Source organism: Onychostruthus taczanowskii, unplaced genomic scaffold, assembly GCF_017590055.1.
Source record: "Onychostruthus taczanowskii isolate IOZ18803 unplaced genomic scaffold, ASM1759005v1 scaffold1, whole genome shotgun sequence".
Lineage (NCBI taxonomy): Eukaryota > Metazoa > Chordata > Aves > Passeriformes > Passeridae > Onychostruthus > Onychostruthus taczanowskii.
This window is the reverse complement of record NW_024496525.1, coordinates 19,206,487-19,229,888: the sequence shown is the minus strand read 5'-3', so window position 1 is coordinate 19,229,888 and position 23,402 is coordinate 19,206,487. Positions and strand designations below refer to the sequence as shown.

Sequence of the window (23,402 nt, the reverse complement as noted above, 5' to 3'; positions counted from 1 at the left end):
CTCCATCGGAAATGGGGGCGTCAGGCCATTCCCAGTGGGGAGGAGGGACAGGAACACCTGCTGAACTCTGTATGTCATGGCGCAGTGCTGGCCTTCCTTCCAGCCCTCTTGAAGAGAATGGAGCCATCACCTGCAGCAGCGTTACATCCTCCTCACCTGTCATTGTCCATCAGCAGTGCCAGGCGCCCGTAGTCCCAAGCCGCTTTCCGAAGACATGAGAAGACCAGAAGGAGAAGCTGGAAGAAGAAGAAAGAGAAGTGTTTTGCTGCAAGGTCTCACCCCATGGGATGTCCTTTGTGCTTTCTCACTCATGAGCCCAAGCTCATGCAAAACTCTTACCCCAAACTGTTCCTGCTCCGTGATCTCACCACTGCTGCCCAGGTGTCCTTTGCTGCCCCATGATGTGGGACCAGCCCTTGGGCCCCTGCACTCACCCCTGTTCCCCCGTCAGCCAGGTGCACCAGTGCACTCATCCCTGTTCCCCGGTTTGCCAGGTGCACCGTTGCACAGGCTGCACTTGTGCATGGCTGCAGAGCCCGTAGGTACGGCTCCCTCCTGGCCCGCTCACCAGCCAGAGGATGAAGTTGATGGCGAGCACGGTGGGCACACCACCAAAGGGCAGCCCCTCCAGGACGGTGCTGCGGGAGCGGGCGCTGAAGCACTGCTCCTCCGTGCTGTTCACCGGGGCGTCCAGGACGATGAGCACATCCAGCGAGGTGAGGCCGGCACCATCAGGCGCTGGCTCCATCGAGTACGTGCTTTCCATCGACGCCGTTGTGAGGTCTCAGCCTGCAACACAGGGGCAGGAGAGTGGATGGAGAAGCCTTTGTTTGAAAAGGGGCCATGCTCTTCCAGGTCCCTTCCATCAAGGTCTGAAGAGCTTACTAAGGGTAGGGAGGGGAGAGGACTGGCTGGTGACCTCAGAGCTTCCCCAGTGCCAGTCTATCTCAGGGAGAGGTTGTTTGACACAAGGCAGGGGGTGTTGCTGAAGAAATCTCACAGCTGCTTCCTGCCCTTTCTCCACCCCATTAAACCCCATGCTATTTGGTTGTCTCTGTTATACCTGAGACAGGTCTCTCACCACCTCTGCCCCTCAGTCCTGGAAGCTGGGTTGAATCATGGCCACCCTCGTGTTGTCAGCAGGCAGGAATGAGAAGCTGAAGCATTTGTTTGAATTTCTGAAAAAAACAGCAATGATAATATTGACAACTGGGCTGCTGGGGCTGCACTTGCTTCTCTCCCCACAGCTAGGTATCCACTGCCTATGGAATACCCCTAAGCCTCCTGTTCTCCTTCAGCATCATGTTCTGTGTGACTCAGGAGTTAGAGGACTTACCTTTCATCTTTCCACCTAAGCAGAATTATTCCTCCCAAGATATCTTGATCTCTTCAGAAGAGTTAGCTTCTCAAAACCCTAAATGTCAGGCTTCCCACCACCCTCCCCAGGAGCTGATACCACAGGTTACAGTCCTCACTGGCAGGAGATTAATTAATGGCCAACACAGTGGCTTGTTTCCAAAACTTTTCCTACCACCATGCTTTAGGTAAGAGAGGATCCTCCCCAAACCTGCAGTGCCTGGAACCCCTGTGAACAAGCACCCTACAGCAGGCAGCGTGGCAGTCTGTTACCCATGGGGATGCCACAGGCCAGTACCAAATGGCTGCTGCACTCACCAGTCAAAGATGAGCAGAGGGAACCAACACAGCAAACACTAACAAACACGGGGTGAGGACAAGCGGGCCAGAGTCTCTTGTCCTCATGTGCCTGTCCTGCCTCTGTGCTTTGGAGTCACCCTCAACACTTTTAGCCAGCTGCTTCTCATGCCCAAAGAGCTGCATGGCCTTCAGAGAAGAACAGCTGTCTTCTGAGAGAAGAACAGCTGAGGTGAGATGATTCAGTCTTTGGAGGCCTTGAGCAGCCAAATATATTTTTGAAGCCAGCCTGACCCTGAGCAAGGGCTTTTATCAGATGACCTCCAAGGGGGCCCTTCCAGCCACAATTACTCTACATCCCTATTCTCAGGAACTTGAGCTCCTGACAAGAACATTTTCAGGCCTGCCTGAAGTTTATAAGGAGCTATACAAGTGCCTTGCCCTGCAGACATGATGGGCACAGTATATTGAGGTCAGGATATCGTGACCAGTGCCAAGGCTGTGTGAAAACTCGGTGGAGGAGAATGCAAACAAACACAGATGGGACCTCCAGGGATGTGGAGACACAAAGTGTTTATAGCAGTTTTTGCCACCAAGACCCAACAAGATCAAATCTTCTTCAACACCAAAGGAAACCTAATTGAGAGCTCCTTAGGGAGCACAGAGACAGTACACAGAAAATGACTTGGCTTAGAAAGGGGATATTCCTAAGCTCTACACAGATTTGCTCCTGTTGGGAAACATTTACTTGTGCTGTGGCAGTGTGACAGATGGGGGACTACAGTAGTGCCTGATTTCATATGCATGGCAGTGGCCCCAGCCTCTCTCTCTTAGACCTTGCAGTATGCTGCTTGAGGAATCATGTCCTAAAGTTCATGAGAAGGAGATTAGTCCTGTCCCAAAGTTCATGAGGAGCCCAGACACCCTCAACCCTTCAAACCTCAGCTGACCAGAGTGGGCAGGACAGGAGTGTTGGTGCAGGAGCATATGTTGCATGCCTGAGAGACTGACTCTCTTTGACCTCCTCATCCAGGGAAAGAAAAAACTGAGGAAGAAGGAGGTTTTCAAACACGAGAGTTGACCAAAAAAAATAAAAAAATTCTGACAACCTGGACACTGAGGATTCCCAAGGGATTGTCAACCCAAGCTCTCCAGAGGACTGAAGAATTTAAGAAATACTCTTGGTGCTTGCAGTTCCCAAATCAAACACAAAAAAAAAAAAAAAAAAAAAAAAAAAAAAAAAAAAAAAAAAAAAAAAAAAAGGTGACCTGCTATTTTCTTCATTTCTGAAGCATAAATTCCACCCCAAAGCCCAAAGGAAAATCTCCACTGGAAGCCTAACAGTGGCTGGGATGATTGGACCAAGGCTATGAACCCAGAAGAGCTTAAGAATCTCACCCCACTACAATATTAAGCTGGCATCTGATTACCTGCATAGATGCCTTGAAGGGTGTCAGAAGCTGCTGAGCTACAGGCACCAAGCTCCGCAGGACATGCAGACATGTGGCAGTCCCTTTTCCTGTGTGTATGGTGCAATGTCACCCTAGCCATGGGCTTCAGTGTCTGCTACAGACCTGCCCATGCTGCACCTTCAGTTCTCCTTGGAGGTCCCTATCCATACACACATATACATCCATCTGCCCAGACTGTGATGTCTGGAGACATCACTGCCCAAGCGAGGACAGCTGAACATTAGTGTGACTCTCAAAAGAACTGCCAGGTCACTTGAGATAAGCTGGTAGTTCTCCAAAGGGCATCCCAGTAGACTTGGGGCTGATGCTTCCACCTCATGGGTGAATGGATGGGCTGGCAAAGCCTCCCTGCAGTGCCCTCAGTCACAGCCTGTCCCCCAGCCATGGCTGGGAGTCCTGTACCTCAGGGGCAGCGTGGTCCCATCAGGGTAATGACCCCTGACAAGAGACCTCTAGAAGAGACCTATAAGAAATGAGGGGGCTACTCTGGCAAGCAGCAGCTGTTTGCCCTGGCTTGCCTGCCTCCTGCTTGTCACCTGGGCCACCAGGACCTCTAGCCAGGGTCTGCTCTTTGCTATGGCAATGCTCTCAATCTGTTCCTCACCATGTGCATGTCTCTCTCTCTCCCCCCTCCTGTAAGCAGCAGAGCCACTGCCATCTGGCATTTGCAGCTGCTAAATAATTCACTGCCTTTTTGTTAACAAGGAGAGTGTGTCTCTGACTGAGGGAGCTGTTAGACCATCAGCAAACAAACAAGGAGACCCTTAGCAACTTCCAAGTCCTTTCTCCGTCACCACCACTCCACTACACAGGAATAAGATCCTGCAGCTTGTTTCTAGGCACCGGCTTCACGCTTGTAGGAGGAACATCCTGTCAGGGATGGTAGGGTGAGGGGGATTTTCACAGGGATCAGTACAAGTTGTACTTCTCTATCAAGTCCTTGTTGCTATCCCTTTCTTTCCCATATCCGATATTTTGCTCCTGGCGGCCAAAAGCAATGGGTTCCTCCTGGAGATGGTGTTAGTATCTCCTGGCCCCAGCTCTCCTGCCCAGAAAGCTCCCAAATGCAAGCCTTCACCCTTCCAGCCCAACCAGCTCATTTATCTGCCCATACAATGTCAGACTGCACAGACAAATTTCAGGAGCAGAAGATACTTGAAGACCCAATCCAGCCCTGTTCCCACTCTCTTAAGCACCTCCAACTAACTCCAAAGGGAGTTCAAAGGAGCTGTCATGTCATGCTCAGGCTGTAAACACAGATTTTGCAGTCATCACAGCTCCTCTGAACCTGGTCTCAAGCCACTCTCCTGCCCTTTTGCAGTCCTTTCATCACCAGATAGCCACAGAAACTCTCCTCTAAATACCCAAATCACTACTTTTCTAGATAACTTGTTCCAACTTGTCTCACCTTTTATGGTGCTGCTCTCAGAAAAGCTTATGCAAATTATATAGCTGCAATATTACCATTAAAATAACTACTGGGGGCAACCAGCTAAAAGTAAATCATGTATATGTTCGAGGAACAACATGCAGCAGAAACAGTGAGAGGAGATTTCTGTTCACATGCACCAAGAACAGCTTAAACTCAGACCTATAGAACATGTCCAAACTCCCTCTGGTTGGAGAGGTAAGTTTTTTGGTATACAGACTGAGAAACCACAGGGACACTGCAGGTCACACTTAAAGTCATTGTTGAAATGCCTAAGCTAAATTTTCACATCACACAAATGAGAAAATTCAGCACTTTGCAATATTCAGTTGAAGGCACTCTGCAATAGTACCTGAAAGATTCAACAAAACCCACTGCATCACCAAACCAGTTCCTGTTCCCTGCTACGCCACTGCCATTGTGCTTTTCCCAATTTTTACAGGCCAAAGGAACAAAAACTGTTGAGAATAGCAGAGCTGGATGGGTGCCACCTCCAGAAGGTGTCAGGACAGCTTCCCATTAGCTGTGTATGAGGCAGGGCCTCTAGATGCCAACCACAGACAGATGTTCCTCAGAGCAGCTACTGTCCTGGAGAAGCGACAGCAATGGACAACAGAAGAAGAAAGTCAAGAAACACAGGGGTGTGCAGGGTTGCAGGTGAGAAAATGAAGCAATAAGATAAAGGCAGAAATCTCGATATATGGTCTATCCATTATAGGTCTTACTTAGAGGGAAGATACTAAAACAGGGTCAGAAAAAAAGTCAGAAAACATGTAGAGCAATTCTTTCTCCTCTTTGTGGCCTGTGAATGCACAGTGAATGCATGAGATTTGCCATTGAAAGTGATTTGCTGGATAATTTCTATGAAGCATTTTCAGTGCGTGTAAGCTTTGCCTTGAATATTCAGTGCCCTCTTTGTTTTGTTGATACATCAGCATATGTTTCTTCTCTCTGGTTGGGTGGGCACTAATCCAGAGAATCAGATTTCCAATTAAAAATAAGGCATGTCTTTTATGCGAATGCAATTTTTCATAATTTGTCTTCCCCTTGAAGCATCCTGCCAGCAAACTCATTTGCTGGGGGATTCACGGACAGCTGGAGTAGCAAAACATCAAAACAGTCTTGGGAGCATGGAGATGACTAAGCTGGGTTTCCCAGCATGCCTACGCTCATCCAGCCTTAGCATCCCACTCTGGAACAGATGGGATCACTGACTTCGGCTGGCCAGAGGGCAGCCAGGGCATGGTGGAGCAGTCTGTGGCCACACAGAAAAGCCAGACTGAGGACCCGGACCTAGAACAAGCATCTATGTTGCCTGACTGCCTCTACATCCTTCTTCCATTACAAGTAGATTGTGGGCAGGCTGTGGAAGGGAAGATCAACGACTGCTGTAACAGGGAGATCAGGTTCATGCCCTGGTGTGCACAGGACCAGGCAGGCAGGCAAACCTCCAGCATCCCACTCTGTAGGACTGCAGTGACTGACCTTGCAGGACTGCAGTGACAGGGAGGGCAGGAAACCTGAGCCACTGCCACTTACTCAGCATGGCTAACCAAGTACCTCAGGACTTCAGGGAAAAGGCTCATCAACAGCCTGTGCTGAGCTCAGCACACACCCCGGCAGTTTTGGCACCACAGGGCATGGTGACCTCTCCATTCCTGTAGCTTGGTGCATGGGAGAACAGGCACACCATGGGCTACATCTGTCCCCAATGGGTACGAGCACAGAGGGGATGGGACCAGAGACACAGCCCCCCAAAACCCCACAGAAGTCCAAGGCATTCCTCCCTAGCTCTCCTTTCAACCTTCCCTCTTAAGATTAATGGCCTCAAGATCCAAAAAGCAAGGAGAGGATCTGGCTGCTCATGGTCTGTGAGGTGAGCACCTGTGGGGCAGCAGCATCCCTGGGCAGGGCTCATTGACACTGGTGTGAATGCTGTGCTCACACCCTGTCAGGGTACAAGACAGACAACTCTCCAGCAGATGATCCCATCCTATCACCAGCAGGACATGGACATACAGCAGCCTGTTCTGTCAGCCTGTTGCAAACCAGATGCATCTTTCAAACAAGAAGAACCATACAATGGCTTGTGGGCTAGAGAGGCTGGGGTTAGTAAGGTTTGGAGGCAGAGGGCCACTGTGCAGCAACAGATGACCCTTAACAGGTTAAAAAACACCTGCTCATATATTAATTTTGTCATGATCACTCGGAGGGGTCATGACAATTCGTGTTTCATTGATCCTACTCCATCTCGCCCACATACCCACCACTCAATGAGAAAATGAATGTGAGTACATGACTGCTTAAGAAAAACCTGCTTAAAAATGGTACAGATAAACTTCATCTTCCCTATCAGTAAGCTCTGGCACTGCTCTCTCACTGAGGAGTACAAAGCCAGACTCACTGCCAGCCAGGCAGGAAGGCTGGGCAAAGAGCCAACCCATGAGCCCCGCCAGGCCCTGGGGGTGCAAATCCCACAGCAAGGTCCTTTCCCTCAGTGGTGAGCCTGCCTTTGGCACTGCTGCTCCTACCCCCAATGCTTCACCATTCCCAATCTGCCTTGCCAACTCTGTTCATCTAAATAACATAACGCACTAGGAGACTGAGACTGACCCCATTTTGGGGAGCTGAGCATGTTTTTCTGCACTTAGGACTGGCAGGTTGCCACTACCTTCAGGAAACCCTGTGCAGGGTCAAGCTGCCCCAGGGACTCACCTGAAACCAATACATACCCCTCTCCTGCTATGTGCCCCTGTGGTGGCTGCCTCATCATCCACAGCTCCCTGACCTCCCCTTCTTCCCTAGCACCACCAGGCAGGGCAGGTTTTTGGCACTTAGACAGACAAAGTTCTATGAAATTTTTGATTGAGAAAGCATCCCAGTCCTCTTGGGAGTCTCTGCAGGACAATGGTTGTGGCCTTCCAAACAGCCACCTGCACAAACCCCTTCTCCTGCAGGTATGCTGTGGGCTGAGCAGACCAACGCTGACTTGCTGCAGTGCTCCTTGGCAGAATAAAGCCAAACCCCAGGCAACCGTGAGCAAACAGTGCTTACAGTGAGATCTACAGCCAGGGAGATTTGTTTGGGCCAGTGCGTGGGAGATGCTGTGCAGGGAGCAGCGCTTCTCCAGCCTCCTCCACACATGTGCAAGCCAGAGGCTGCTGGAGCCAGCACACTGAGACTGGGAAGGAAGAATCGGAGCGGAATTTATTTATTCCACCCCCAGCCATTTTTGCCACATTTGACTAAGCTGCCAGTGCAGGTTGGCTCTAACCCATATTTGGTTTGCATTTCATTCTCCCGCTGTGCACACAGCCCCTCACACCACACTTTGTGTGTGCAGTGCACCAAGCAAACATCAGCTAATGGGGCTGCAAGCTCCCCAGAGAATCATGCACCTTTTGTCCTCTGATAAAACTTAAATCAACACTCCTCAGCACAAAGGATTACCTGGACCAGGACCAACCCAAGCAGAGAGCAGGGCGCTGCTGGTAGGTGATGGCTGGGAGCAGAGAGATAGGAAAAGGGCTTTATAATAAAGATGTGAACAGGCTTTTTAATAGACCTTGTAGTGATATAGTTTTAAACTAAAAGAGGGTAGATTCAGACTAGATATAGGAAAGAAATTTTCTAAGTTGAGGATGGTGAAACACTGGTACAAGTTGCCCACATAGGTGGCAGATGCCCCATCCCTGTAAACGTTCGAGGTCAGGTCGGATAGGGCTGTGGGCAATCTCTTCAAGTTGAAGATGTCCATGCTCATTGCTGGGGCATTGGACTAGAAGACATTTAAAGGTCCTTTTCAACCCAAACTTTTGTATGATACTATGACAAAGCCAGAGCTGACTTCAGGGAATGGAGACCCAGGTAGCTCACATGTGGGAAAGGGGAAGGGTACCATCCCGGGCCTCTCAGCTAACCCACACACATGCACACACACGTCCATTCAGAAAAACAGTATTTCAGGAAAACAGTAAAGAGACACCCTGGTACCACCAGATCCCTGCTCCATGCTGGGCTGCTGCATGCTGTTCAGAGTCCCCAGAGCAACCCCTGCACTTGCAATTAATTAATGATGGTACATGCTGATGAGAACAACTCCCAGCCCCTGCTGCCTGTGTGACTGAGGAACATGGCAGCAGCCAGACCTAGAGAAGGGCTTGAACTTTTCCTGGAAAGGGTATCTCCAGGTTCCTTACTGCCTGTCAGCTCCAAGACCACAGCATGTGCCCCCATGCACACAGCCCACTCTGCAGAGGCAGCTCCCATTTGGCATTAAAGACCAAGGAAGATACCTCTCAGCAAGGCTGAAACTGTGGTGGGATGTCAGGCAATTACTGCAGATTGCTTCTTCTGCCCCCCAGGTTACAGTGTTCACACAGAGGATTTTAAGGTCTTTGTGAAGAAAAGTGCCACCTTCACTGGGAAAAGCACTTCCTTGTGGAAACTTGTACAGAAACCAGAGTAGCTGTGCCTTGGTCAGGGCCCAGACTGAAGCTGTCACCATGAGCTGCAGGCTCTTTCACAATGCCACAAGGGGCCAAGTGCACTTTGGTTCCTGGAGATGGGAAACAAGATATGATGGAAATAGGGAAAAGGCAGCTCTTCCTCCCCCATGTCCCTTCCACTGTTTGGGGAGCAGGGAGCTGTGGGAGGCTTATCTGATGCCTTTCATAAAGCCACCAGCTGCAGAGGCTGTTAGCCATGGGAGCAGCCAGCTCACCTGGAGCCATCACCCGAGAGAACTCCACCTGAGGGTAGAGGGAAAGAGACTGGCAAGGAGAGGAGCTGGGTTGTGCAGGAAAGGATGCAGACTGGGAAGCCCAGCATCACACTGTTTGGGCCAGGCAATTCTGGTGGCTTTGCACCTCGGTGTCTGGCCTGGCCAGGACAGCATGACACACCTGGGAATGGCAGGGACCTCACTGCTGACTTGGTGGAGAAAACAGGCACATTTCAAGCCCTTGTGCAGCTGCACTCAGCTGCTGAGCTCCAGCCAGCCCTCCTCACGGCTGTGGAGTGAGCACACATGGTGGGCTACCAAGGGCCTGGCGCTCATGCTGCTGAGCACAGCTCTGCTCCATGCCAGCCTGCTGCTGCTGACAGGGGCCTGGGAGCACCCTCCCACCAAGCACCCTCATCACACAGCTCCCTAGGGGCCCACGGGCAGTGCTATAGTTATCCTGTTGATCCCCTTCTCCTGGATCCAGATGTGCACCTTCCTCCACGCTGCTCTGTGGGATGCCCTGGTGCCTGGCTGCCCCCAGCCTCTCCACTCTTCACCCCTCCCCATCCTCAAGCAGTCACAACATCCTCCACAGCTGACTCTGCTGCAGAAGCAAAGAAACACTCCTGCCCTGCCAAGCTCCCCTCTCTGCAAGCACAGAAGCTTCTTCCTGAGAATAGTGTATTATAACACCACACACACATATACACACAATTATTTTAGAGCATCTAAAACCTAGAGCAGACCTAAAACATTTCTGTTGGCTGTGCTTGGTGCCAAGAGCAGAGTAAGGTTTGGACTGTAGCAGGAGCCCATAAATGTAACCATTGGCCTTGCATAAGCCTAAGCATAAGCTTGGCCTTGACAAGGCTTTCCTCCCACCTCTGCCCAGCTTCTGAGCAGATTTGGGTGACACCATGTGACTGGGATGAATCACCCTGCCCTGGGAGCATGGGAGCTGGCAGCAGTGGGTCACACAAGTGGGGATGGCCCTAGCAGCCGCTGTGACAGTCACATCCAGCCATGCTCATTGCATCCAGCTGTGCCAGAGGGATTAGCACTCAGCACATCGGTTTGAGTCAATAGTGCATCAAAGGGAAGGGAAAGCTTTTGATGGTGCACACCATGCAGGGCAGTCCGGGGAAGTGGAGGGAGCAGGTTGTCACTCTCCTCTGGTCGCTGGGCCCACACAGCTTTTGGGGGAGATGAGAGGAAAGCCGCTGCTGCAGCCAGGAAGGAAGGCAGCTCTCCCAGGCACAGGTGGAGCTGCAGACATGTGGCTCTGCAAGGCATGACCGTTTCAACCTCCTTCCAGTGTGGCAGGTGCTCACGTATGGTGACAAGACTTGTCCCCATAACCTGCATCATCCCCACGAATTCCCCTTGCCCACAACACTTAAGCACAGCTACAATCCTCTACCAGCTGCAGTGCACAGCAGAGCAGACAGCCCATCACACCCACCAGCATGCTCTCATCTCCTCCATGGAAAGGATCTGGGGAGTCAAATGGCCCTGGAGCACCAGAGGTAAGAAGGAAATCATAGGACTTTTGGGACAAGAACTGGGGTTCACGATTCCCCTCCAATTCACACCTATCACAGGCAGGTGGCCCAGCACAGGGGATGAATGGGACACAGATGCTCAGCAAACAGACTCTGTTCTGCCAGTGCTGCAGGCTGGCACTGCCTGCACCCACTGTGCTGCTGTCCTGCCCTGTTCTGCCTATACCCACTGGCCAGCAGCTGCCCACACCAGCGCAAGGGGGGCAGGGAGTGACAGACGTGATGGAGAAAAACACAAGAAATGCTTTTTTTCCCCTTCAGGCAGAGAAGGAAGTGTCACATCTGGACATGTACAGCAGCCAGGCTGGGAAAGGGACAAGGCACTGGGAGAAGAGAAGCCGTGGGCTGGGAGGCACAGCATCACCCAGAGGATGTGAGACAGATGGCAGATTTGGCAGCGGGGTGGTCACAGAGTGACCTGCAAGCTTTTTCCGCTGCAAGAGCACACAACACAACACTGCGTGGGGGCTGCCAGCCTAGCCTGGCAGGTCTGCTGGGGGGCTGCATCCTTTGAAACAGCCTGCATCCAAAAGGCACCATCAGAGATGCTTCATGGACAATTCAGCCTTGGAAAAAGGCTGTCTAGGATCAGGGAAGGCAGAGAGGTTGTCCCTGGCTTCTCTTCACAAGCCTACCCTCCCTGCACACAGGGCCACACAGGCAGCTCAGGGAAGGGCTGGCAGCTCCTCTGCTGATTCGCCCACTCTGCCAGCAGCACAGGGTCCTCAGGCAGCCACCCCCTGCCCTCCTCATAAACACTGCTCACATGGACCAGAAAAGAATGGGAAATTAAACACGAGGCACTGCAGAAGATGGCTGCAAAACAAACTTCCCCAAGTTCATGCCTTCTTGTCCTTCCAGCGTGGTTTGGGTACAGCAGAGCCAGCAGTAGGAATACAGCTGGCTGAGATTTGGGGTGTCAGCAGGATGGTATCTTTCTCCCTGATTCCCCCATCCTGCAGGAATCAGTGTCCTAGCAAGAGCCACTGCAAGCCTCTCCACAGCCCAGCAGCTGTTGAGGCCCTGGAATGAGACAGGCTCTGTGTCCATTTTGGAAGGGATGTTTGGGGATGCAGCATTGAAATGGAGGTGTTTGTGGAATGGCTGGGTATCCTGGCCCGGACAAGGCTCCTGGTTTATGCCTGGCTTTGTACATGCTGTTCTCCCTTCCTGCATCCCCAGCCAGCATATCCCAACTTGCCACCATGTATTGTGGCTCTGCACTGACCACGCTGAGAACCTGATCCCACATTCAGCCTTTGCAGTACCAGCAAGATATTTACTAAATGAGTGAGGGTCTCCACCTCCTCATCCACTATGTGACTGACATAAGGGGCAGTTTGGTGTTCACTGTGCTTCATAGCTGCTGTCCCTGCTCTAGGAAACGTCTCTCCTCCTGGAAACACCTCCAGCCAGTTTGGGAAAATGCAAGGTGTGAATGCATGAGACCTCAGCACAGCTGCCACCTCCCTGGGGCAACCAGCATTTCCAGTAAGGCAAGAACACATCCTGCAGCAAAACATCCCTCTGCTCCACTATTGCTAGCAGCACACCTGCACTCACTAGAGACAAAAATATGTACAACCACAGAAGCTATGGAGGTTCTGGCTCATGCCAACATCCTTGTGCCAACCACAGCTCTGGGAGGGTGAGCAGAGCTCTGAACAGGCAGCCCAGAGCAGTGGCACCGACATTTAAGTGAAGCTGAATCTCACGCTGTTGCTCTTTCCCTGACGATACACTGATACCTGCAGGACACACTGGTCTCCAAACCCTGCCCAGCAGCTTTCCATGCTTCTCCTGGCAGCACAGCTCTGTCACAGGGCACATGAATGTCACGCTGGAGGGATGGGACCAAGAAGTAACAAAAGCCAGGTGTGAGGAGCCACAGGAGAACACTGGAAAGGCTCCTCCTAATGCTCACCATATCACAGAGAGATCCAGAGCTGCAGGACCAGACTGAACCCGAGAGACTGAACTGAACAGTGTTGCTGCTGCTGCTGTGCAGAGCACCAGGCTGGCCACGCACAGGGCATGGCCACAAAACCCAGCTACTCAGTTCGGCTCTGTTCAGTCCGGGGGGAGATACCTGCTGAAACAAACACTCTCCCTGCTTTCTACCTCTCAGACAAGGCGAGCTCTGAGGAACAAGAGAGCTTTCCTCGGGGTGTTGAGGGAGCACACCAGCCTGCAGCACCGAGAGCAGGACTGGAGCCAAGGGTCAGCAGGGTCCCATCAGATGGCTGTGCAGCTCTCCTCCTGCCCCAGGGGATGGAGAGGACACAGCACTGACATGGAGGACTCCCATGGGCAGCTGAGGAGGTGGATAGATTCCCCTGAGTATTGGACTTTTAAGGCTACACATGTACAGAAATTGATGCTGCCTCTAGGATATTTTCCATAAAACAAAACCCAAACAAGCAAAACCCAAAACAACAACAAAACCCCAAACAAACAACCCCAAAACAAAAAATACCCCCAAAAAGCTAAAAATCAAGGTCCAAAGAAATATGGAGTGACATCTCTTCTCTGCTGAAACAAACTTCAACACGCCTTTTAGGAGGGCTGAAATTCACCTTCCCATAATGGAGGGAATGAAACCCCTCAAGTTTAACTCTGTGCAGAGACTGTTCAAATAAACAGCTGGTCCTTCAGACTTAGCTGCCAGGATGAAGGGAGCCTGAAACCTGGAGCAGACATAAAGCTATGGTCATCCAAATGTATGTATGTACCTAACACAAGACCTAGGACATGGTCATAGTTTCTCTCCGTTACTAAAGTTTTCCACAGCTAGCTTTTCCCAGCCCAATGTGTAGGATATCAGAGGACTCTATTTGCAAAGCCATCCATCCTCTGACTCCTGAAATGACTGAACAAAACATGTAAGTCTCTAAAATGCACAATTCTCAGGAGATACACAGCCACTACCACAATTATTATTAATATTCCCTTTGTTTGGGGTTTGTTTTTAAAGAAGTAAGAAATTGATGAAATTTTATGGAAGAAAACATAAGAAAATAAAAACTTGGATAAAAGAAAATTGAGCTTGATGAAAACTTCCCAACAGAAAAATCAAATGAAACTGCTTGATGAGAAGATTAGCAGCAGTAATATGAAACGAAAAAGCAATAAAGAGGACTTGGAACCAGAACAAAAAAAAAGAATTATGACTCTTGGAAACATACACTTGACTGAAAAGTAATCAGATTTTGTCTGAACTAAAAACTTTTTAAATTAAAAAGACAGCCAATTTAAAACTGGAAGTTCTTAAAACCTCCATGATAAGACCTCAGATCCTGCTCATCAGTGAAAAATAAGTCACTGGAAATTCATGCAGTATGTCCATGCTGCCAGATCTGCTCAGTGGCTGAGAAACTGGAGCTGATGAACTGCAAAAGTGGTTCTGACAGCCACAACCTTTCTTGAAAGTAGAGGGGAAAAAATATTTCCATTAACTTAGTACACGGATTAGTTTAGTAAAAGTTCTGAAAAATTACTGCACGCTAACACAGGAAAGCCAGGTTCCTTTTCAAAGCCTAATGAAGATGAACTGTGAGAGGATAATCTTTACTAGTACTGAATTCTTAAATGTCAGAAATAATCAGATTATATCACTGGCTATATTTTGTATTTCCTATAATAAAATTTTGTTCCAATGATACAGCATTATAATAATACAATACAGTATAGAAGTATAGTACTGTTAAATTAATTACAGATATAAATAATGTCTTCATAAACTTATTCTCTTTTCTTTTGTGGACTCATACATTTTAAGCAGTTTTATTTAACCAAGCAGAAACCACCTTTTAAATGCTCACATTCTGCATTTTCAATTGGACTGCATTTTCCATTGAAATACAGCTGGACCAAATTTATAATAAATAATTAAGTGATATCTAGTAAGAGATGCATCACTCACCATTTTGTAATGCAAGAAATATAGACATTAAGTATCTAAAAAACCATATGTTAGCTATAAACCCACTCACTTAAGCACAGTGCAGCCTCCTGCTCAGCCCTAAGCAACACATCATGCTCATCAGTGAGAATCAGCTTGTCCTTAGGAAGAGAGCAGAAGTGCACAAACACACCGAGATTAAAAACAGGTACTTAGGTCGTGGCTTTCTGATCATTAATTAAAGTCCTGACTTTAATTCATCCGTCCTATTCAGCAGCAGGTCAAGAGCCAAACAAGGCACAGACCAAGTTTGCTCTTAAGTCTATAAAGTTTGGTTCATTTTTCTGTCCTCTTTGCCATTATACTTCCACATGGTTCTGCCCTCCCTGCGAAAAGCAGCCCAGAAACACAATGAACAGTGCATGCCTTCAGCCTGGAGCCTGCAAGCCCTGCCAGTCTTCTACTCTTGTAGAAACCTCCAGAATGCTGCTTGCAGACAAAGGGAAGCTAGACAAACTTCAGCTTCTGGTCATTTCTCTAATGCTGCCTTGGGGATTACTCCATGGTGACTGAATTTGTCAGAAGACAGGACAAATAAACTCAGAAGCACTGAGGCTGAAGGGAGGTCCTGTAGTCCCGCCTCCCTCAAAGTACTGAGCTAGAAGAGGTTCCTCAGGGCTGTGTCCAGGCAGGTTTTGAATATCTCAGAGTATGAACATTCTGCTCCAAACCACAGCCATGCCAAGAAGACCATCCCAGCCTGCTGTTGGAACCAGATCCTCCAGCCAGGTGCGTCCCAAGCCCCACGTTACCAGAGGCTATCCCAGTGCTGGCTGGGATCCCAGCTGCACAGGTGCCTGTGGTCCATGGCCAGCCACTTTTCATGTCTCAGGAGTCACCCCCCAGCTTGCCAGCCCTCACATGATCTCAGCATCTCAGCCTGTGCCACTTCCCTGGTGTGTCAGCTTAGTGTGGAGCACCTTGCTGCATGGGTAAGAGGATTCCTCCTACAGGGTTGCAGCTTGGCCAGTGCAGAGGCCCCAGACCTTGCCCCAGGATACCACAGGCTCACTTTGGGCAACAGCTGGGAGCCACTCCCCAGCTACATTTCCAAAACTGTTGTTTGCCATAACTCCCGCACCCCCAGCTTCTCTGAATTTCGGTCTCCCCTTGCCCATCCAGCACAGCACATTAAGGGGCTCATTGTCTCAATCTCCATCACCTCCTGCCCCAGCTCTCTCCTGCTACCAACTCCCAGCATTTTCCAGTGAAGCAGGGCCAGAGCACTTTCCTATCTCTGTTAGAGGAGCTCAAAATTGCATGATGACATGTTTTTCCACCTCTCACAAGCTGCCTTTTAGCACTTGGGGGTGCAGTGGAGCTTGTCTTTGTTCAGATCCTGCCTTCCTCTCTGTTCACCCACAAATCTGCAGATGACAAGACACAAGACTGGTGCTGGGGAGGGGGGATCAGGTCACCCAAAGTTTTCACACAGCTCCGATTGAACAGGAGCATTGAATCTCCCTTCTCCTGTACTCCATTTTAAACACATCTTTATTTACCAAATAAATAAGACCAAACTAGGACTGCAAGGAACGCCTCTTTGGTCAAAATGGTACCCCAGCTTCTCATGGGGACTCTACTTGGAACGAAACAATTGATTCCAATGTTGAAATGCTCCTATGCAATGGTGTTCATGCTCCTCAGAGACTGGACAACATTATGTTAGGTGAGAGTGACACAGGGACAAGGGCAGCAGGCTGGCAGAGGTAAGTCTGTGCCCCTCTCCAAGCTACTCTGTAGAGAGACCCAGGGGGACTTGCTGTGCCCTTTCTCACCCATTAACCAGCAACAATAGTGCCCAGCTGATGGGAAGGGCTGTGCACAGCTCTCTGTCTGTCCCATTGTTGCAGTAACAGCGTGAGCAAACTGCTGACATTGTCCCCACCTAATACCAAGGTGTGATAAAAGCCTAATTACTAGTCTCAGACACATTTGAAGCAGTAACTTCAAACAAGCTTTGAAAGGATATTTAGGCACCTTAAAGTGCAGGTAGATGCCAAGTGGGATCTTTTAAAGCTCTAAGTTCTCTTGTGACAGCTGGTTAGGGACTGAATGTGTTCAAGCCATAGCTGAAGGAAATTAGGACTGGAGCTGCTTCTCCTGAAATAATCTCAAAGCAAACCCGCTTTTGCTCTGAGCACAGCACATCAGCAATGCAACGTTTTCTTTGGTCTTAGGGCTAAGTACACAAAATATGTTTACAGCAACTAAAGTAAGTAAAAAACACAGGAGTGACAACAGTAGAAGGCTTTGGTGTTTGTAGGACTCATGGAGGAGCCAGCATTTGCACAGCATACTGATGTTTGCCAAGGAGTTTAGGTGATTGATTAGTTTAATATCAATTGAATTCACTTGTGGGTGCTAGAAGCATTTCTCCCTCTTCTTTGTGTTTTCAGAAAGCTCTCGAAGTCTGTTAAGATAAGAGTATCGCCTGCAAGGAGTATTTTAAAGCAGAGACATTCATCCTTTTACAACTGTGCAGATGCAGGCTCTGAAGCTGTGCTGAAATCTGCCTTATATTCCCACGGGCCAGAAGGCTCTGCATGGAAAGAGGACAGTATTTACCTGCAAGGGCCTACACACACCCCTGATCAGCATCCCCAGCAAGCACCACTATTTCTGTCCTGCACAGGACCACCCTTTGCTTACCATTGTCAGCAGCCACCAAACCAGAGATGAAATAGTTAACTTCAGGGAAAGCTCTGAAGAGGAGAGTCATTACAGAGCAATTCAAATGTTATCATAAAATAAAATTTAAAAAATAAAAACAATTAAAAACCAAAGCTGAAATGCATTGGAAAGGAGTTTCAGGAGCCACGGGAAGAAGGCAGAGGTTTAAGCTCACAGGGAAGCCAGAAAAGCCCATATGTGCTATGGAGTCAGAGGCTGCAGGGGTGCTGGTGGCCTCCCTGCTTTTATTTATTACTTATTTGTTTGCCAGTGGCTCTTTGCCAGGACACTTTCGACAAATCCTTCCTGAAGGAGCTGCTTCTGCTTCCCTCTCCATCTGTTGCCCAGCCTTGACCACCCCTTTGCAGGGCAGCAGGGAAGGCAGCGAGGCCAAGGCTCTGGTCTGGTATCAGAGTCAGTCTTTCTGCTCCCTATTTTTCCCACTTTCTATCGTCTCCTCTCTGAATAAACACTGCAAATCACTACACGAGCACCTTTTCTCTCAAATAGCGTATATTGCTGTCTCTCTTTCTGCTCAGACAGGCAGCCTGACCAGTTTTACAGAACTGTAAATCTCCACATGGGACAAAGTGCTTTCTCATACCTTGTTTCCCCACCCAGTTTTCCCTTCACACCCTGCACCCCCATGAACTCTCTGAAAGGGGAAAAGGCTGGCATGTACCTCAGTCCTGGAGATGGTGGCTAAACAGTTAAAAGGAAAAAGATGTTCATGCAGAAATAACATCTGTCAGCCAGACAAAGGTCTCTCTCATTCTCCTGGAAAACACTCCTTCTGTTCAGGAGGTTTCTGAATAGCAAACCCACTGTGCTGATAGTGAGAATGGGGAAGCAAGCAAGGGAGAAGGCATGGCCTTCATCCATGGACAAATCTGGATGAAGTTGAAGACTGGGGGAGAGCAGCTTGGGTAAGAGCATTAGACTGCCCCGACATACCAGCCCTCTCAAAATCATCAGTATAACAAAACTGGAGGGAGAAATGGGGAGAGGTTACCCCTCCTCTCCCCTGCCAGCACAAAGCATATCTAACACCCTCAGGTGTAGCTCCCAGAAGGCGAATTCTGTGGCCAGGATGACGTGGGGACGAGCACAAGCCATGACATGACACAGTGGTGGGGTGACATTTTATCTCCCATCACGGCCAGCGGCATAGGCCAGTACACTGGGAGAGGGACACTGAGGGGCTGGGGCTCGCTCCCTGCTTCTGCCACCAACTTGTTCCAGCAGCCCAGGGAAGACCCTGTGCCTTGCTGGGCCCTATCCACCCATCAGGCTGGCAGACACAAGCATTAGTTGCAAACACTTTGGTACATGGTCCACGGGCAAACAGTGTCTAAACAGAGCCAAGTACCCAGAAATCTCCCACAGCACCGACCCAAACCCGTCCGTGCCCCCCGGACCCGCAGAACGGCCCTGGCGAGCTGTCCCAGGGCTGCCCGAGGAGACGCTGGCTCACCCGCCCAGCGAGCATCCCCCGCCGCAGTCGCACCGGCAGGCGCAGCCCGGCGTGGGCAGGCCGGGCTCAGTCCCACGCACGCTCCCTGCCCACCCCGGCCACCGCACCGCCGGGTCGCGCCCCGGCCCCGTGCTGCACCCCAGTCCCTCTCGCTGGAGCCCCGCTGCCCGCCGAGCCCCGCAGCCCGGACCGCGGCTCCCGTCCTGCCGCCGCTCCCGCCCGCACTGACCTGCTGGGGGTCCCGGCCCCGCTCGCTCCGAGCCCCGCGCCCGCCGCCTCCCTCCTCCCCTCCCCGCGGTGGCCTCGGGCAGCCCGGCAGCGGCCCGGGCCCGGCACCGGCCGCCCCGCTGCGGCGGAGAGGCCGCGGGCCGCGGGCTGCGGTGCTCGGGCTGCTGCCGCCGCCTCACCGTGCTGGGGCCCGGGCCTGCGCTGCCGGAGCTCCGGGACCCGCGTGGGGAGCCGCAGCCGCCTCCCGGCCCGAGCGGGATCGGGCAGCCCCGCCGCTCTGCGTACCGTGCGCCCCTGGCATCCGTGCGGGGAGGAGGGGGCGAGGCGGCGGCCCCGGCGCTCGGAGCGGGGAGCGGGCGGGGAGCTGCCGGCAGAACGCCTGGGTGCGGGGTCTGCGCGTCTCAGGCTATTTCTGGCTGTGAGGCTGTGCCCGCCGCATCCGCCGCTCCGAGCAGCTCACGCGGCGCTCGGGCTCCTCGGGATGAATGCCCGGCGTGCGCCCCGGGGAGAGAGGAGCGGGCCTCAGGGGCCATCAGCCGCGGCAGTGGGGCACACGGGGATCAGCCCCGCAGTGGTAGGGTACATCTGAGACCTCAACACCGTTTGCAAAAACTCTCCCCTTAATGAAGCATTGCTCAGATGCTTGGAAGAGGTGGCAGCAGGGGTGGTGGCTAAGAGACTTCCTAGGGGTCGTGTTCCTGCAGAAGGTCTCTGCCTTCATCAGGAATGACAGGCAGGAGAGAGAGGAACCTGACCCACCAAGTGTAAAGGGATGCTGAGAACCTTGTTTTCCATGAGCATCCCAGCCTGTTCCCCATTTCTCCAATCTGTCAGAATGCAGGCAGTGCACTCTGTGCTGGCGAAACCACCCGCAGCACGCTCAGGGCTGCACTACTGGGTGTCTTGCACGGCCAGCACTGTTCCCAAGTGGTGGTCAGAGACACATCTGCAAGTGCACTACCAGGGAGCAGTCACAAGAATGTTGCTGAAGAGAAGTCTCACTGACATGCCAAGTGTTTCATTGCTCCCACCTCATTCTGGGGACCTGGGGGTCCCACATCTGTGACTTCTCCAGATGCTGAGTAAATAATGTTGTTCTGCAGCATCCTCTGAAAGCTTGTTTTGGCTCATTTCATCGGTTTGGGGCTGAAGAAGCACAGTCCAGTGGTTAAACCCCAGCCATTTAAGTAAAGGACCTTCCAGCCTCACAAGCACAGCTACGAAAATCACTGGGAGAAGCATCGGGGGATGAATATAATATAAGAGCTGCCAGCAAAGAATCTTCGTTCATACTGCTAGTGGAGATGGCTGGCACAGCTCACACACCATGAGGAACTAAGGGGTGAAAGCCCGGTATCCCCTGTAGTGTCTTTGTAGTGTCTTTCTTTTTTTAGGCTCCCCAAGGCTGAGGTGGCACTCAGCTGACTTCTGGTCTGCTGGAGCACGGTGCAGAGAACAGGTTGGCTACAACATGATGACTTTTGACAAAACTTCAGTTTCATGTAAATGAATTTCATATAAATGAGACTTTATCTCCAACCAGGAGCTACCATAGCCCAATCAACACATGCCTAAAACTTTAGGGAGAAGCTGAGTAAAAATAAATTTCCAAATCTCTTTCACTGCTATCTTCTTTAGCCATATGTATGATGAGCAGAAGCCACACAGCTTGCCCTCTTCACTCCAGATAAGCCAATGCCAGTCCTACAGCATCACTGAAGCTTGGAGACCTTGACTGCTGCCGTGCATCAGGAGACACTGTCTACCTCAGGAGAGAGCAGAGACCACCATGAAGCTTAGTAATGGGAGCTTGTGGAAGAAACAAATCCATGGGGATTTTCTAGAATGCCTCATGACTGTGATCTGCCACTGAGTCCCCAATATTTGATCTCCTATTTGTGAGCAATGAAGAAGCGTGGCTTCTCTGACTTACTGAACTAGAAGCTAACATGTTTGATCACTTACATTGGCAAACACTGCTGGGAAATGTTGACCTCTGAGCAGATCTGGCAACCTTGCTGCTGGTGAGCTGCCCCAGTCCCAAAGGAACACCCTCTCCCCTTCCTTTGGCCTGCCAAGACATCAGGGATCACACAAAGCTGGACAAACCTTGCCTGTGAGTAAATCATTCCTTGGAGATACTTGTTTCTTCCTGCCTCTGGCCCAGACTGTGCCTAGTTGGAATAGAATAGAATAGAATAGAATAGAATAGAATTATAAACAAAAAAGGAAATAGAGACCAGCCCCAAAAGGGAGAAAAATTCCTTCATTTTCTGTTATATACTGGGCCTCAGTGGCAATGATTTTGGTCCAAAAAAACCTTACAGGTGCAGTCTCACAAGGGCTCATGGTTTTTAAGTCTTCCACATGCCTGAGAACCATGAGTGGTGTGTGGCTCAGCTCCAGCTCTGTGTGTGAAGGAGCACAATACCTCCTTCCTGCATCGCTTAGAACCCTGCAGTAGTGTGGGAGAGATGTGGAGCTGCAGCCAGAGGCAGCAGGAGGATGAGGCACAGGATGTTGGGCAGCTGGGACTCTAGCACTGCATTCTGCTGTCTGTATGAATCTCTCAATTGTAATTCCTCTTTTCTGTCATTTATGGCTTTAATATTTATGCTGAATTTCTCCAGGAAGACTGAGGGACTCAGGCTGAATTTCTCTAGACACATTTCAAGCAAAATGGTGCGACTGTTCCTTAGAATAACATCTGTAGAAAAAGGCTATTGTGTCTATGTTTTTTAAAAAAAGCTGTTGGTTTACCCTTGGGCAGCACCAGTATCTCTGAACTTCAGAGCTAAATACTGTCAAAGGTGTGGCCTTTAGCTGGAGATGTGCCTTTGAATACCCTTATGGAGCTGATGCTTGTGAAACTGGAAATCTGCAATTTGCCCAGATCGGTGGCAAACTTGAAGGGTCAGGCAATGGAAACACCCTTTATTCCTTGATCCCTACACCTGGAGCCAGCTGGACTGTGTTTGTGTCCCAGGCTGGCAGCCCAGGCTGGCATGGCACATGGCTCTGCCAGGATATCCCCATGCTGGCTGCTCCTCACCAGGATGAGTGGGCCAGCTGGAGTGTGGTGAGCACAGCATGCCAGCCCGTGGCAAATGGCTGCCTGTAGGCAAACATCGAAGAGAGCCCTGAGCCCCTGGTGCAGGGGTGGGAGCCAGTGCAGGGCTCCGTGGGGCTTTGCAGTGTGGGCAGGCCTGGATACAGAACCTGGGAGATGAGGCTAGAAATGGGCAAAAGCACAAAATGGCATTGCACAGTCCTGCATGTGGTGCCAGACTTTCTTATCTGCAAACTGCTTCTAGGAGAGAATTACTATTTCCTTGGAGGGCTGATAGAATCATTACATTATTTTCTTGCTGCAAAAGCAGGAATTAATCTCTTCTCATCCCCGGACAAGTGGGGGGTTTCCCCCTGGGAAGAGACGGAAGCTCGCACCTGCGGAGGTCGGAGGCGCGCTCTCCCCGCCGTGCTGGTTGGATGCTCCCTGGCACGGCCCTGCAGCCCTTCTGTGCCCATTCCGGTCCCGGCCGTGGGCGCCCGGCATCCCTCGCTCTGGACTGCGGGGCACCGGGCGGACAGCCGGGAGACGGAGCCCAGGGGGCTCCGACACGGTGTGAGGGGCTGGTGAAGCCCGGGCCGCCAGGGCTGTCTCCCCACAGACCTGCCGGCCTTTCCCAGCGCTGCCTGCCTCCTTCCCGGAATATCTCCCGCCTGCCGTAACTAAGGAAACGGAGCTCCTGTCGGCAGCAGCTCCTTGCAGTGCGCACATCGGAGGGCGGGGGAGCTGCGGGTACCACCCGGGCTGAGGCAGCCCCAGCCCCAGCCCGGCCAGGGAACGCTGCACAGCCCGCTCCCAGAGCCCGAATGAGGGGCAGCGCCCCCCGCACAGCCCCCCGACATGCGGCGGAGGCGGCTGCAGCACAAGCACAGCCGGGGAGGGCTCTATGCCCTCCTCTGGGGGCTGCCTGGCGGCGACCCCGGGCCCCAAGCAAGGTGCTTCTCCTTCCCACGGGACTTAAGCTGCGCAAAAGGAGGAGCTAGAAGAGCTCCAGCAGAGGCTGAGCCACCATCACACCACGCACCTCAGTTGCGTTAATTAAAAAAAGTTAATTTCTTAATTTTCAAGTGCTCACCCCGGACCTTCTCAGGGCTCTTTGAAGGCAGCTTGCCATTAGGAATAGGTGAGAAATTGGGACCAAAACTACTACGTTG

The 23,402-nt window shown here is 51.1% G+C and overlaps 1 protein-coding gene across 1 annotated transcript in view; it reads right to left on the bottom strand.

Moving 5' to 3' along the window:
- The window catches only part of TMEM63C (transmembrane protein 63C), a 29,690-nt gene extending 10,466 nt beyond the window's left edge, over positions 1-19,224 (bottom strand). The window contains exons 1-4 of the mRNA XM_041398061.1: positions 19,180-19,224; positions 1,064-1,178; positions 569-789; positions 157-236 (exon numbers count right to left, since the gene is read on the bottom strand). Of these exons, the coding sequence (XP_041253995.1) occupies positions 157-236; positions 569-766 (278 nt within the window). The 5' untranslated portion in view covers positions 767-789; positions 1,064-1,178; positions 19,180-19,224. The remainder of the gene's footprint in view (positions 1-156; positions 237-568; positions 790-1,063; positions 1,179-19,179) is intronic.
- Positions 19,225-23,402: the final 4,178 nt, after the last annotated feature.